The 14,595-nt window shown below is 39.3% G+C and overlaps 1 protein-coding gene and 1 long non-coding RNA gene across 2 annotated transcripts in view; both read right to left on the minus strand.

Moving 5' to 3' along the window:
* The window catches only part of LOC112487784 (uncharacterized), a 23,763-nt gene extending 13,071 nt beyond the window's left edge, over positions 1 to 10,692 (minus strand). The window contains exon 1 of the long non-coding RNA XR_003051206.1: positions 9,926 to 10,692. This is a non-coding gene — a long non-coding RNA (uncharacterized LOC112487784). The remainder of the gene's footprint in view (positions 1 to 9,925) is intronic.
* A 604-nt stretch (positions 10,693 to 11,296) lies between these two features.
* Positions 11,297 to 14,595, minus strand: part of cntn3b (contactin 3b) — a 56,345-nt gene continuing 53,046 nt past the window's right edge. Inside the window, exon 23 of the mRNA XM_025060281.1 lies at positions 11,297 to 14,516. Within this exon, the coding sequence (XP_024916049.1) occupies positions 14,425 to 14,516 (92 nt within the window). The 3' untranslated portion in view covers positions 11,297 to 14,424. The remainder of the gene's footprint in view (positions 14,517 to 14,595) is intronic.

Here is a 14,595-nt window from a genome sequence, read left to right on the forward strand (position 1 = left end):
GGTGGGGGGGGGTTCAGAAGGTGAGGTGCTGTTTAATTAAAAAGAACAGTGACATAGCACTGGTAAGAATTTATGGTGTTGACGTGCTGTGCAGTGAAACTTTTTGAAAGTCGTGAGGAGGACAGCCAGTTTGACAGGAACATCCCTGTTGCAGGAACGCTCCGAGTACAGTCTGTTGTGAAACTGGCACGACTGACTCTGTTGGCACAAAGTAATGATGAAGAAGGCAGGGATGTGCAGAGAGATCACATACTATAATATGACAGAAGGCTCCCTATGCACATGTCTCCTTTATTATTTGGATTAATCTATTTTCATGGTCAGGGATTGATTTTTGGCTGCACCAGGCAACATGTGCATCCCTGAGGTGTGACACCTCACTTGGAGAGGCTCATGGCAGCTGGGCCAGCAGCTTGTGGTTGGGGTTTAAAGATGTTTTTGCAGTGTGTGCTGTAGGTTCTTCACATATATCTGTCCACTACACAGAACAGTCCTGGTGAATTTTGAAAATAAAATAACATTTGTGGTGGCGGTGCCAATCAGCTCAACAGTGATGGTAATAAACTCCTTTTCAGCATCAGCGATCCGGACCAGTGACTGGCCCGACTTGTTGGTTCTGCAGCACGTGTTGTATCAGAAAACAGCCGAACCAAAAAGGCTCCAAGTCATTTGTCCGCTGTTTTAGGATAGCTCAGGGGGGACAACAAACTTGAGCTGGTGCTTTGTTTATTCTAGTTATCTGTTCTGTTTTCTTTTCTTTCTTTTTATCCAGATGTAGCATTATTAGAGCTCTCTCAACTTGTCTGATCGTTCATTTAGTTCAACTAGTTAAAAAAAAAAACCTCAAGAAATAGCCCATAGTCTCTGCGTATTTCAGCAGTTAAAAGCCCTTCTTTGTTACCGCTTGTTAACCTGCACTTGAAAAGGATGACGTTTTCACTCAAACTTAATTAATTTTGTAATTACTGGATGTTTTACTTCAAGACAAGGACATGAAAACGGGGAATAAGATGAAAGGAATGACTAAAAAAAAATAATTGTGTGAGAGAAAAGTAATTTTCTTACAGATATTTTTTCATGGAATGGTTCAAAATGAAGGAATATCTGGTAAATAACCCCAGATTCAAGGAAATTACACAAATAAAGAGAAATAAAGAAAAAAAGATTCACACGGCATTACCCAGCAGCAGGGGAGCTGCCAGGAATTCTGGGATATCCCAATGGGTATACAATGAAATACACTCAAGAACATGAATATATTCCTAAATGCACTGCAGAATCCTCTATTATTATTAATAATAATAATATGTTGATTATAATATTCTAATATTTTTTACTAACCCCTGATTGTCGCTAGCTGGCAGCCATGTTGTTTGTATTGTGATAGATTTCTTCTACAGCCTGAACATGTGCAGTTGTTTTGAACCCTAATGGCTGTATTCCTATTCGTTTGTGAATAAGACATGATGCAGCCCTGTTAGATATTTCATTACAAATCAATAAACGACAGGCTTAGTAAACAAATACACCGACGGAAATGAAATTCTGCCACAACCTCTGGCTATCTGTGAAGCTCAGCTGAGCTTGAATTTATTATTCGAGACGGAGTCATTGTCTCAAATGACTCATTAAAAGGCACTATGACTACTTTACAGACAAAAGTGGAAAATAACAAAGACATCTAAAAGAAAAAATAAATAAATGGTGGTTTTTTGGCCGTGTGCAGCAGAATAGGACAGTGACGATGCAGAACAGAAGTTGAAAGTTTCATCATCCACTTTCGATTAACGAGGACAAAAGGATTATATGAAGCCGAGCTGTCCTCGGGAAAGGTTGTTGAAAAAGCAGGTGTGCAAGTGCAGACACCGCAGACACAAGTGTTACTGATGATCAGCAGGTGAGTCTCTGCTTCACTGTATAAAACACCAAAGACACTGGAGGGTGAAACACGTATCAGCTTTCTCACTAAACACAGGGAGTGGTACCAGCTCTGCTGCCAAACCTCCACTCAGGGTGCTTATAACATTTAAGCTTTAAGGTGGAAATATAGTAATGATGGCAGCCGTTGAGAAGCAGTTGAGAAACTGACCAGCTGTTTTAGATACACGTAAAACTGTTGTGAGAGAATCTCAGAATTCAAATACTGATAAATAACAGACAGATGGATGGACAGACCCGTAGTCTTTTAATTGAGTTTTTCATTATCAGCACACCCACTTTCCTGTATGTATACCCTCCCCTAATACCCGGACAGCTAATGTCTATGCGCTGTTTATTCATTAGTGGTTTGACATTTCCCTTAATTTATTCAACAGGACCAGGATTTGCAAAATGTGAAAGCATTTAGTCCGGTTCCCTTAAATGAGGCACAGAGCATATAATTGGCTAAAGGTCAGGGAGTGTTGAACACTGTGGAGGGATAACGCATGACTACAGCCAGCAGTTTTTAAATCTAAACACCTTATTCACAATGTTAGAAAAAGAAGAAGATAAGAAGAAGAAGAAGAGCAGAGTCCATGCTGACCAAATTTAGAGCAAAGGTTTCTAAAGATCAACCAAAAAAAAAAAAGTCAGAAAGTCAACAGCCACAGAGTTGGAGAAATGGGCTGATACACATCGAAATGCAATATTGTTTTGTTTTTGTTTTTTATCTGGAGTACTTGAAATGTGATAGATTCACACAACAGTGACAAATATTTTTGGAGTATCAGAATTTCTTTAATCCATTTCTGGATATTGTTAAAGTCCCAGAGTCTCAACTGCCAATCATGGATCCTCAAAGTAAATATTAGGCCTGACAGTAGTATAACCAGTTCTACTCTTGGGCAAAAGAGGATTTTGAATGTTGATGCTGTCAAACATACCAACATGAATGTGGGTTTTTCTTCATTTCTGCTGGAATTGCAGCTCAGGGGCATCAGTCTGTCTGTGTCTGTGTCCACTCTGAGGCATTAATTACAACATGCTGCTGCAGAAATCCAGGTTCACTGGAGATGAAATGCTTAGACTGACGATCAGAACACTGCTGGTGATGTCCTGCATTACACTGATATTTACTCCCACAAGGTATCAATAATAACTAATAACCAAAAATAGCGCATGAGTCACTTCCACATCTACTACACACAGGCGTTTGTGCTGCAAACCCCTAAATACGTTGTGAAAAAACACTTATTCAAGTTGTTAAATAACACAAAGTATTGGTACTGAAAAAAAAAGGCAAAAATGTAATCAGTATTGCACCAAATTAGAAATTGTCTATTCCTGTCGCTCATCACTATTGAAGACTGATAAATGTGAGACATCCATTAGTGTTGGAAATGCAGTTTAATAAGGAGCTCGCACATGGTTCCAGTGCTGGACTCTCTTCACTACAGCAGTTGTCGGATTTTCCCAGCACAACCAGGATTTAGTGTGGCCTGTCAAGGCTGAAGAAGGTGAATTATGGCTCAGTGTTCCTCGACAGTGCTGAGTCCGTGGCTTCATCTCTTCTGACAGGCTCTTGACTGTGTGTGATGATGAGAGACAGCTCGGTTTGGCACTCAGTGCCGGCTCTTCTGACGACAATGTGAATTATGTAGACCTGTAGGAGCAGGTGCATGTATCAGCGCATCCCTGCTCCTATTAATCCTCCCTACAAAGGTTCACTGCAAAGACCCCAGACATACATCACCACAGCAGGTCCTCACTTCAAACACTGGATGAGACATGATGAAGGCTAGGAACTGTGTGCTTCAGTGACACGCGCTCCTGCGTTAAGAATTTCTCTGAATAAATTAAAATTTGATTTTACAATAGATTATTTAAGGCAGGGAAAGGTGAGTTCAATACAATACAGTTTCAAGATGCTGATTTGTTAACTGGGACCACAAAATATAGTTTGGCAGATAGACAAATAGATGGCTATTTATTGAGTTCCTGAATAAATGCAGTAGCTCATTAAATTCCTTTAGGTAAATGTTTGTTTTTCTAAACTGTATATATTTATTTATTGCTTGTGGCTACTCAGAAATGATAATTGATTCTTCTTTCTTTTGTTGGAAAAATTCCAACTAAATTTCTGCCTAATTGAAAATATTTTACACCTTTTTCTCAGTTTTGCTGAATGGAATTTAGCCTTTCCTGCTGGCAGGGCAAATATTTAGCAATTTGTGAGCTAAGTGTTAATGGGTTTTTTTCATACTATTAATGCATTAGAACTGTTTTGACAAAGTCTTTCCAACACATTTTCATCACTAATTAAATTTCAGGTCTGCACGCTCCTACCTTTATGTGTCAGATTAATGATGCTACAGCTTTCAGGAGAACGTTTGGCTTCTTCCTACTGTTAAACCGGTTCAGGCAGCATTTTGGAGACACAGTTAAGGACCGTCTTTGAGTGACAAAGACTTTGATAAGTACTCCTTAGCCCATGTGACAATGTACATCACTGTGTCATTGTCAGTTATAAATAAGTACCAATCAAGGAGACTGTTTCAAAGAGATCTAAAGGTGATAAGATATTCCTCCTGCGTCTCTGAATCTTTTCACAATACCTCGTTTACAGTTCATAGTGATTCTGAAATATGTTTTGGTCTGCTCCTACGGCCTAAAAACCTGTCCATTTTGCGCTGGCTAGCTACAAGCTAACTTGAGGAGCAGAGAAGCTTGATTACAGGTGCAAACTGTCAGGTCTACACAGATTATGAGGTTATCATGTCAAAGTTACAGTGCTCAACATAAGGTGAGTTCACAAATGTAATGTAAACTTGAGAAACTGATGATTACGACTTTTAAAGATTCAAGTTTTCTCTCCAATTTTCAGAGCACCCTCTCAGCAGCTGACAATTGGAAAAAGAACTGCAGTATGCATTAAGACTAAAAATTAGCTGTATTGGTATAAATAATATATAATTTACCATTATGGACTGAAACCTGCAATCCAAAACAAATCAGCCCCCCAAACAAATTGATTTACTTACTGTATGTGGTTTTCTTAGCAATTTGGAGAAAAAAAAATAATCACAAATTCAGCATCAAACCCGTCTCCACTGATAGAAAATCAATGTAAACACTACTGTTATTTCTAACATTTCTCAGTTCACATGCTAACCATGTAGCCCCCAAGTCAGCCATCATTTTAAATTAGTGGATCACTGCAGCATCCAGGCTGCCGACCAGATCTATTGCTATGTTCAGACGGCCAGAGCCATCTTTAATCTTCTGAATGACACAGTGGCCATATTCACTGTATTCATTTGTTTCTAATTCCAACGATTTATTTATTTTGGATGAATAAATGCATAGATATTGTACCTGGTATACTAAGTCCACCTGAGAGGTGTCCACACTTTCTTGGCTTGAAAGCTACATTTTAAGTGACAAGGCTAAAATGATCTACCTACGTTGATCTTATAAAATATATATTTACTCATTAATGCTATGTGGCAACCTGTGAGTTGCAACCCAATACTTAATGGCACCTCCGGTGGCGATATGTGTTGATTGCAAAGACTCACACTCTTTATTTCCCCATTGTGGGATAAATAAATGACTCAATACACTACATGCATACATGATACTGTATGTTGCAGCCCTTTGATTAAATGCATAGAGCTGTATGGCACAATATGAGTCATATGGTTACAAATTTAGTCCGAAAGATTTTATATAATTCATTTTTATTTATTTAAATTGCTCAACATCTACCAGCACTCCCTTTGAGAACTACTGGTTAACTGTAGGAAGGGCTGGGCACACACTTTTTCAATATCAATCCAATGATACGTTCTTTTCCCCTCCAGCATACCTTGGGCTACTGTTGCTGAGGCAATAGTGTTCCTGTTTACAGCATGTCATGGGAGCTTGAGCATTCAGGCGTAGGTATCGGACTGGACGGGCTATAGTTGTTAGTTTGGGGTTTTTTTCCCTCTCAATGTTCGATTGTAAAATTTTGACCAATACTGATCCTGTATTGGATCGGACCATCACTACTAGATTGGGATCTACCTATTGGACACCCAGGTCTGCTGTTTTTGAATTTATCTCTGGAGTCATTTTAACAAATACACAGGAGAAGTTATAGAACACCTGGCACTGTTGGACCAATTTTCTATTTTTCTTCCTTTTGCTCTTTCCAGTTTAGTTGGTATTTAAGACTCCTGCAAAAGCGTCAACAATATCCAGCTGTTAACATGAGCAGCTGTCGGAGACGCAAACAATATTATCTCTAAAAAGCCAAACGTACACTTGTTCGGTACATACTTGGCTGCCTCGATGATGGATGAAGCCATTTGAACAGTTGCGACTGACAGCTGCTTCTGTTCATCTACTGCAGTGATAATAAATCCAGGCTCAATTATAACACAGGAGTTAGGTTTGCTAAGGTCTCCAGTACAACAGGCACTTTACAGCTCTTCACTTCCTTCCACCACGCTTTCACTTAATTTAATTCAAGTTACTGTATTACACTCATTATTCTCATGCATGCTCAAACAATGAGTTCTGAAAACTGTTTAAGAAATCCCCTGAAAATACCTTCACCACACATCACCTAGAGCAGTGGTTCTCAAACTTTTAATCCTCTGTACCACCACCTCTGTACCACACTGAGCTCTCTGAGTACCACCATGATGACCAACATTACAATATAGCAGCACAGGCCTTCACTGTTAGCTTCCGATTTCATAATCTCACAAGTAGCTACACATTTTTTCTAAATGTTGTATTATTTGTGCATGGTATGTTTCAAATGTATTCAATTGAAAATGTGAATTTTCCCCGCGTACCACCAGAGAACGCTCACGTACCACTGGTGGTACGCATACCACAGTTTGAGAACAACTGACCTAGAACACCTTTATCTCCTGATGATTGTAGATCACAATTTCCCAGATGTTCAAGTCAAAAGCCAAGAGAGTTAAGGAAAAAAAAAATCACATTGAACATGTACATACATGTTTGCCTTGATTGCATACAAAAAATAAACACCATGAGGGACAACAAATGTTCTCTAGAAAAGACAATATTTGAACATTTGAGCTGCATGCTGAAGATCAATTTAATTGAAAAGCACTGAAACAACAATGGAAGCTCATAATCTTTATCTTTATAATCTGAGGAGAAGCTTTTTCCCCATTCGTCTAATAATTTGTTGCTGAATGGCTCGTACTCTAAAAACAGCCAACAATCAAGCGCTCCAAAGAATGATGACCTGCTGGTGTGCTGCTCTTCAGCGCTGACAAGCTTAATAGAACAGGAAGCTAACAGTTGAGCTGGATTGACATGTTGATCATTTATTTTGGTTTAAATGAGTATTTCTATTTTCACACCATCATATTTGTTACTCACTCTATGGCAAGTAGTAAGATGAAGCAAGCACTTTGTGTATAAGGATATGCATTTTATATTTTTTCAACTGCAGTTTTGAAAAAAGTCAGACACTCATCTGTGCTACACAGCACGCCATTGTTAAAGTGTCACTAAGCCTCTGGAGGAGAAGGTCAGGTAGGGGTCTGAAGTAGAGATGTGCGCTCGGCATTTTAAAACCTGTTCTCATCCACACTCCTACTAACAGACCACCGTGGTTCACTTTTATCGTGACAACCACCACATTGATCCTTAACCTTAAGCGTATTTGCCTTATCTGTCTCAACAATTTATATTTTATTATTAATTATTTTTAATTATTAAGTGTCCAACACTAACAGGAATCAAAAGTAACAGTAAAACAGGTCGGTCAATGATTTCACCTACTGATCCCACAACAGACGTGCGATTAGACAATGATTCGATTTGAATTAATGGTAAAAACCTATGGCAGCATCCAACAACTCCAAGAATGTAGCAGTGAACTTTTTTTTTTTAACAGTGTTAACATTCAAACCTTGTTTAGCTTGAGAAAATGCAGTTAATCTGATCTAGGTCACCCTTAGAAATAAAATGCTTTCAGCATTCAGAGGCATGTGCTTATCTTTTCTCGCCTAATATGTAGTCCTTTATCTATGATAGAGGCACTCCTGCACTCACACCAGCTCTCATTCCCAGCCGAAGGCTGCCTAGCTCGGAAATGGCGGGTCAGCCTCTGTTACGGAGCAGCGAGGATTAAGGTGTCCTCACGGAGGACACTTTAGCGCTAGCTGCTGAATGATTAGTTTTGTTGTGATGGCCTCGCAATTTAGATCTTTGTTAAATCAATCATCATCAAATTAAAAACTTTAATGGAGTTAAAGGTAGTGGATTTTTATTTTTTATTTTATGAACTTTCTTGGCCAAACAGCACGTGTGCTGCAACAGGCTGCCTCTTGGAGGCGCCACAAATGTGGTTCCTCTGGTAATCAAACCCAGGACTCTCTGCTCTCTGTGTAAAAGACAGGCATGATAACAGCTACACAATGGAACCTACATATGGATCTTCTACAACAGAAATGCTCAACAACCAGCTTAATTTACCAGTAGTTCACAAAGTGGGCGCTGGTAGATCAGCAGCAAAATAAAACTAAAACTATACACGTTACAGAATTTTTACATAGACTCATTTGTAACCATAGACAACGCTGAATCACAGAGCTATGTAATTGCACGTATTTAATCAAACTACCTCAACATATGTGTTTAAAGAATAAGTATGAGTAAATATATACTTAATATTGTCAATGTAGCTAAATCATTTTAGCATGGTAGTTTGACGAGCAGCTCAAAACCCAAGAAACTGAGAACAATCCCATTCTACCATTTCTGATAAACGTGCAGTGGTTGGAAGAGGTTCTGGGTTGATTCCACCGAGCTCACGTGGTTGTGTTTGTGATCCAAATCACTATTCAAACTACTGCTGTGGCAACACCTGCTGAAGGGACAGGCTACATATGATTCCTATTTGTACTTAATATTTGAAAGTCACTTTTTGTCGCAGTTTTGTTTGCAACATATGTCTGGCCCTGCAGGAGACGTGATTATAAAACACCCAACACGACATCATCAGTACACAGCCACTACTTCATGGCCGTCCCAGTCTGATCATCAGCTTCCTGCTAAAAGAAAGCAGCCTTCAAAGCACAGTAGGATCTGTGCACGTCGCTGAGGTTGTTGGGTCGGAGCCCTGTGTAAGTCAGAGCACTTTTGCCTCCCTCGCCCCCTTTGTGCCTCCAGTATGGCATATGGTTATGTGAATACTAATGTACGGATCTCCATTCTTAGAAGTGAAATTGGATATAATTGATTGAATTAGTTGAACTCTCTTTAGACTTTGAATTTATGCAGTGCACAGCACAATTAATTTGTGGATTTTACATACTCTATCTTTGCCTAGGAACTACTTATAGAATAAAAAAGGACAATACAATTAATGTAACATTTAAAAGAAAAATCAGTACAGAAGTACAGCTAGTGGGGTAATGTTATGAATTATATATGTGTAAGAATATGAAATGACCAAAGGTAGTTAAGCAAATTGGTGTTAAGAATTATGCCTACAACACCACCATTGGTTGCAGTGCTATGGTCAGACTTTGTCGAAGGTGGAGTTACTTCAAACACGCTTGATTTAAAGTGAAGACAAGAACAACTGACAGGGACCGAGAGAGAACAAAAAAAAAACAAAAACAAAAAAAAACAAACAAACAAACAAACAAAAAAAACCCCAGCTTGTTAACATACCTATAAAGCTCTAACTCACTGTGACAAATTCCTCCATAAGTACTGATGTTGACATTACATTATGACGAATGACACTTTGTTGCATTTGGTGTTTAGACAGGAAAACAGTTTATCCTCAGACTGTGTTGCAGTGAGTAAACCTAGTTCTAGGTAAAATCTCAAGAAGCAGCCGGCTAGCTCTCATTAACAAGCACTGACAGCTATAAAGCTCAGTATTGCGACAGCTTGGCTCATAAACCATGTCAAATTGAGAGACAAAATGGGAGTAAGTTATAAATTCATTTTACAATACCTGAAGTTGCAGCAAAAAAGTAGAAATCAGTTGTGAGAGAAATATAATCCACAGAACAGAAAGCAGGCTGGCAGCATGGCCAGTAGAGGCCAGTCTGTGGGCAGTGCCCAGGTGCAGCTCATTACACTCACATTACCTGCAAGACACTGAGAGGAAAAGTCACAAAGACCCCTGGTGTCCAGGAGGGGATACTGGGGTCAACTCAGTATTTATACCTTCTGTCTGAAATTGAAATGAGTGTGTGTCATATTTAAATATCATAAGAAGTGTTGCATGTTTTTTTGTTGTTTTTTTTTTTTGGTGCTCCATGCAAAATACTTTTAATGGAAGAGAGTAAAATTGTTTTTGTAATGGAGGACCAATTAGCACTTAAGTTGAATGACTCCATGTAAAACAGAACGCATCATAATAATGAATGAAAACAACCCAAACCAGTCAACACATTGATGCAATCTGGAATCTCAAAACTGACCTTTAAACCCTCAGAGTCCCTCCATCTTGTTGTTCTTTGAATGTTGAAACCTAAGACTGTAGGATACTGAACATAGCCCAGCAAAGATAACGGTTACAATCATTGGAGTTTATACTTCTGGTTATTGTGTAGCATGAAGTAACCAGTCAAACAGCCGCTTTTGGATTTTATTGCACTGCAGGCTGTAAGTATGGGTGGAAACTGATTTGCATATTCATAGAATCTCCAGTGATAATGGATGCAAAGATGTGACTTTCCATCTAGACTCTCCATAAATGGAGAAACAAAAAACCTTTCACAGTGAAGAGACATTTCTAAAGAACAAATAAATAATTAAAAAATAAGTGTTTTCCCAGACCAGGCATAAACACCTTTAATGTATTTAGCTTGCTACGGTGCACTGTATACAGACATGTGAGTCACACAAACCAAGGCCTTCGACGTTCCTCGGTCTGAAGGTAATTCAAGGTAAAAAACAAAATACCTTTCATGATAAATGTATCTGCACAATCTACAGTAAAAATACGAGTTGTCTTGTGTGTTCATTAACCAAACACAGGGGATCCTCTGTTTACATTGTTGTCAACCGTTGTGTTGCATCACCTTCTTTGTATAAATTTATTAAGAAAGTCCTTTTTCCCTTATTCCGATGAGAAAGAAGGCTCAGTTTGGTTTGGACTAACTCCATATAAAAGAACTAGTTTTCATGCCAACGAGGTCCATTTCTATACATATTTTTAAATATGGAATATGTAGTTGTATGTAATTTCCGACTTATGGTGAAAATTTGAGTTACAATGCTGCTATGAATTGAAGCCCTGCGTAACTGGAGGACCCTCTGTACATGACATAACTGTACCAGAAGTCCAGGAACTCAATGAAATACAGACAAATACATGACTGGAATAAACATTTTTAATTAAGGTGTAGCTTTAGAAAAAAATCCAACACAAAATCACCAACAATTATTAACATGCACAATTTTAGTATACAAGACAAAACAGTTACTTTTCAATATGAAAACTTTGATCTACATGTCAGTATCTCACAGAGATCGTGGATTAATACCCAAGTATTAAGGTTCAGAACACACTGTAAAAGGCAATAAGGTCGTCTTTGATGGCCACATTTAAAAAAATATCTGAAAGCTATGTACACTTCGACGGCTTACTCTTTTCTACAAACAACAACCACAGACTTCAGTGTAATGTTGTGGACAGTTTTGTAATGTTGTACTTCAGGCGGCGTCTCCACTCTGCCTTCCTCACTTCCTGCACCTGTACTTTTCAAAGACATAAACTGTATTGTACGCAATTTTTTTTAGGCAAAAGCAAAAGCTCTGAGCAGTCACACACTGAAGCGCTGTACTGTAACAATAACAACCTTCTAATCTAAAATGACCCAAAGTCTTTTAATTTCAATGTCAATGGTAAATAAATCAATTGGACACTTTTGGCCACAGTCACAACATCAGGGACAAAACAGAAGCCTATCCACAAAAAAAAAATTAAAACAAATCAGACTCGTTCTTCTTCTATCCCTTAATCTTGTTCTGGGTTTTACGGGACCTGCATTGCTATCAGGTTGAGATGCATCCTGGTAAGGCTGCCATTTCAATTTCTTACTGTTAATTACTGACTTTAAAAATATACAAGTACAGTTAGGTAATAGTGGAAAGGTTGAAAAGATCACATATAAATAAATAATATAAAGTTAAGTTTCCATAGAAGTTGTTAGTCCTTCAGATCGTCACCACAGTTTGTGCTGATACTAAGAATTTAGTAAAAAGAAAAAGTTGTTTTAATTGAAACATTCCACCTTTGGCCTGTAATGTTTTTTTCTTTTCAGTTCTGTCTGACTGGTGGTAAAAGTCCTGTGTGGAACAAATACCTGATTAAAGAGCTGCCATGTTAAACAACACAGTATGTTGTCCACCACTTGACTGAGTTTAGGGATGTCAGAATTCTTCACTTTTCTGTGGGATCTTTTTTAATCCTGGTGTAACTGGGCTTCCATAAGAACATTAAGAGAGAAAATAAATACTGTATTACTGAACTGAATTACATCACAGAATCAACCAACCAATCAGATTTAGGTCAATAATTCAATTCAAATTCACAATCCGCCACTACACCACAAAATTCCTGTGAAATCCATGAAAAGTTATTCATTAAAAAATACCTAGTACAAAGGAAAACCTTTCAATTCTTGTGGCTGTGGAGTGGACATCAGAAACACAGATGAGCCATCAGTCAATCTAACAGCTGAAATGTGGCAGCTGTAATAATGGGGCAGGAAAATCAATATCCCATTGACTGGTCTGCAGCGATCCAGTCAACGAGCAAAGAACGCCGTGAGACCAGTCCAGGAGCAGATAGGACAGCCTGATTATGTCGGCCGTTTGAACCATTTAAAGGTCCTCTGGGGGCCGCACACCTGTCCAGATGGCTAAGTGAGGACACCCAGTCACCTTGCATCAATTGCTTGTGCTATAATTAGACTTAGTAGTGGGGTTCGGTGGCGAGTGGTGGGAGTGAAAGGGTGCAAACTACAGACAACAACGACAGCCTCCAAACGAATGACCGTACACAACCACATGTTCAGTAAAGGCACGGCAGTACGAAGCAGTCCAGCTGAGTAAACTCCTCCACTTGGACGTGACAGGGTGTAGAAAGTAATTTACAACACTGCTGCAATTCTTGTTGGTCACCATTCAATCAAATATGTGTCCACAGATTTACAATGACATTAGGGAAATGAATGAATGACTGCCCCGTCCTTCACTCACCCTAGCCAAGGTGCTATTCCTCAACATGATGGCATCAAATATCTAAAAACCATGGATGGAAATTGTGCATTTATTACACCACAAGTGTCCACTACAGTGTAAAATTCTCTGTTTTTACTAAAGCTTCCCAACCATTTTGTCTGATGTGCTCTGTTTTACTTGTCTCTATGAAATTTTAATCACACTTTTCAAAAGCAAAATTAAAAACTGCCTCCTTTTTTTTCTCTCCACCAAATCTGTCTTTCTCCCAAGAACATTAGGAGAGAAAAGTAGCTCAAGTGAAGGCACTGACAACCTGTAGTCCGTTGTGCACAAGCTGGTCATCTGAGGTGAGGATGGTGGACGTTCTGTGATATGACACGTGTATGTGGAGCGTGGGTCATCGAAATGTAGGGACGGACCAGGACGTGTGGGATTTGTTTGACATAATAACACTGCATCTGTGCTCTCTGCAATCCCCCACCTCAGACTATGGGCAGAGAAAGCAGTGCGAGAGAGGCATCAATTATTTAGAGGAGCGCAGAATGCCAAGATCGGTCAAAGAACGTTGTGTTAGACTAAAGCCGAGGAGCATGTGGCTCTCGGACAGAGCAATTTTATGTCAGAGTTCAGAGATTAGTCAGCGGGAGGCACAGTTGATCAATTTGCTTTGCATTTTTCATGACTGTAATGGTGCCTGCTGAGTGTAAACTGCTAAAATGAATGTTGACTGAAGAGTACGGTTTTGGAGCTGGTTTTGTTAAAAATTCACCTAAAAATTATACGCAATATACGCAATGCATTAGCTCTGAAAAACAAACAAACAAAACAAAACACTACTGTAGATTCAAAGGAACTATGAATGAAGCAGTCTCTCTCACCTACTTTGGTACAGACTGGATGAGAAAATTTTGATTTTAAGGCATTAGCATCTGCAGAAATACTCAAAAAATTACATCATATGGACAAAAGCTGGACTAAAGTGGCACTTCCGATGGTGGAACATAAAGGATACCAAAACATATCATGCACACAAATATCACAACCCTATCAGATGGTCCTTTCCAAAGAAGCGGTGTGGTCCCTTACAGTTTTGATGCAGTTCAGTCTTTATTTTTACTGTTTTTGTTTTTTTTTATCTTGCCCTGGCTTCAGTGTAAGAGTCCAGCGCACGGCTCATAAGGACAGGCTGACTGAAGGGACAAGTGGGGTGGGGGGGGGGGGGGGGTGGGTAAGCACTCTGCAAGCTCTGATTAGACATCACCAGGCAGAGCTGAGAAGAGCGCTGATGAGGAGTGCAGAGAGGTGCCATGAGCTGAGGGCGCTCGCTCCTGAGCCTCGCGCTCCCATTCCTGCAACCAAAGCCAGCAGAGCAGGTCATAAATAACCAGAAACCCTCTCCCAATCAAAGTAAGGAAGCATGCACTCTGC

The sequence above is a fragment of the Cynoglossus semilaevis genome, chromosome 11, assembly GCF_000523025.1.
Source record: "Cynoglossus semilaevis isolate Cse_v1.0 chromosome 11, Cse_v1.0, whole genome shotgun sequence".
In the NCBI taxonomy this organism is placed as follows: Eukaryota; Metazoa; Chordata; class Actinopteri; order Pleuronectiformes; family Cynoglossidae; genus Cynoglossus; species Cynoglossus semilaevis.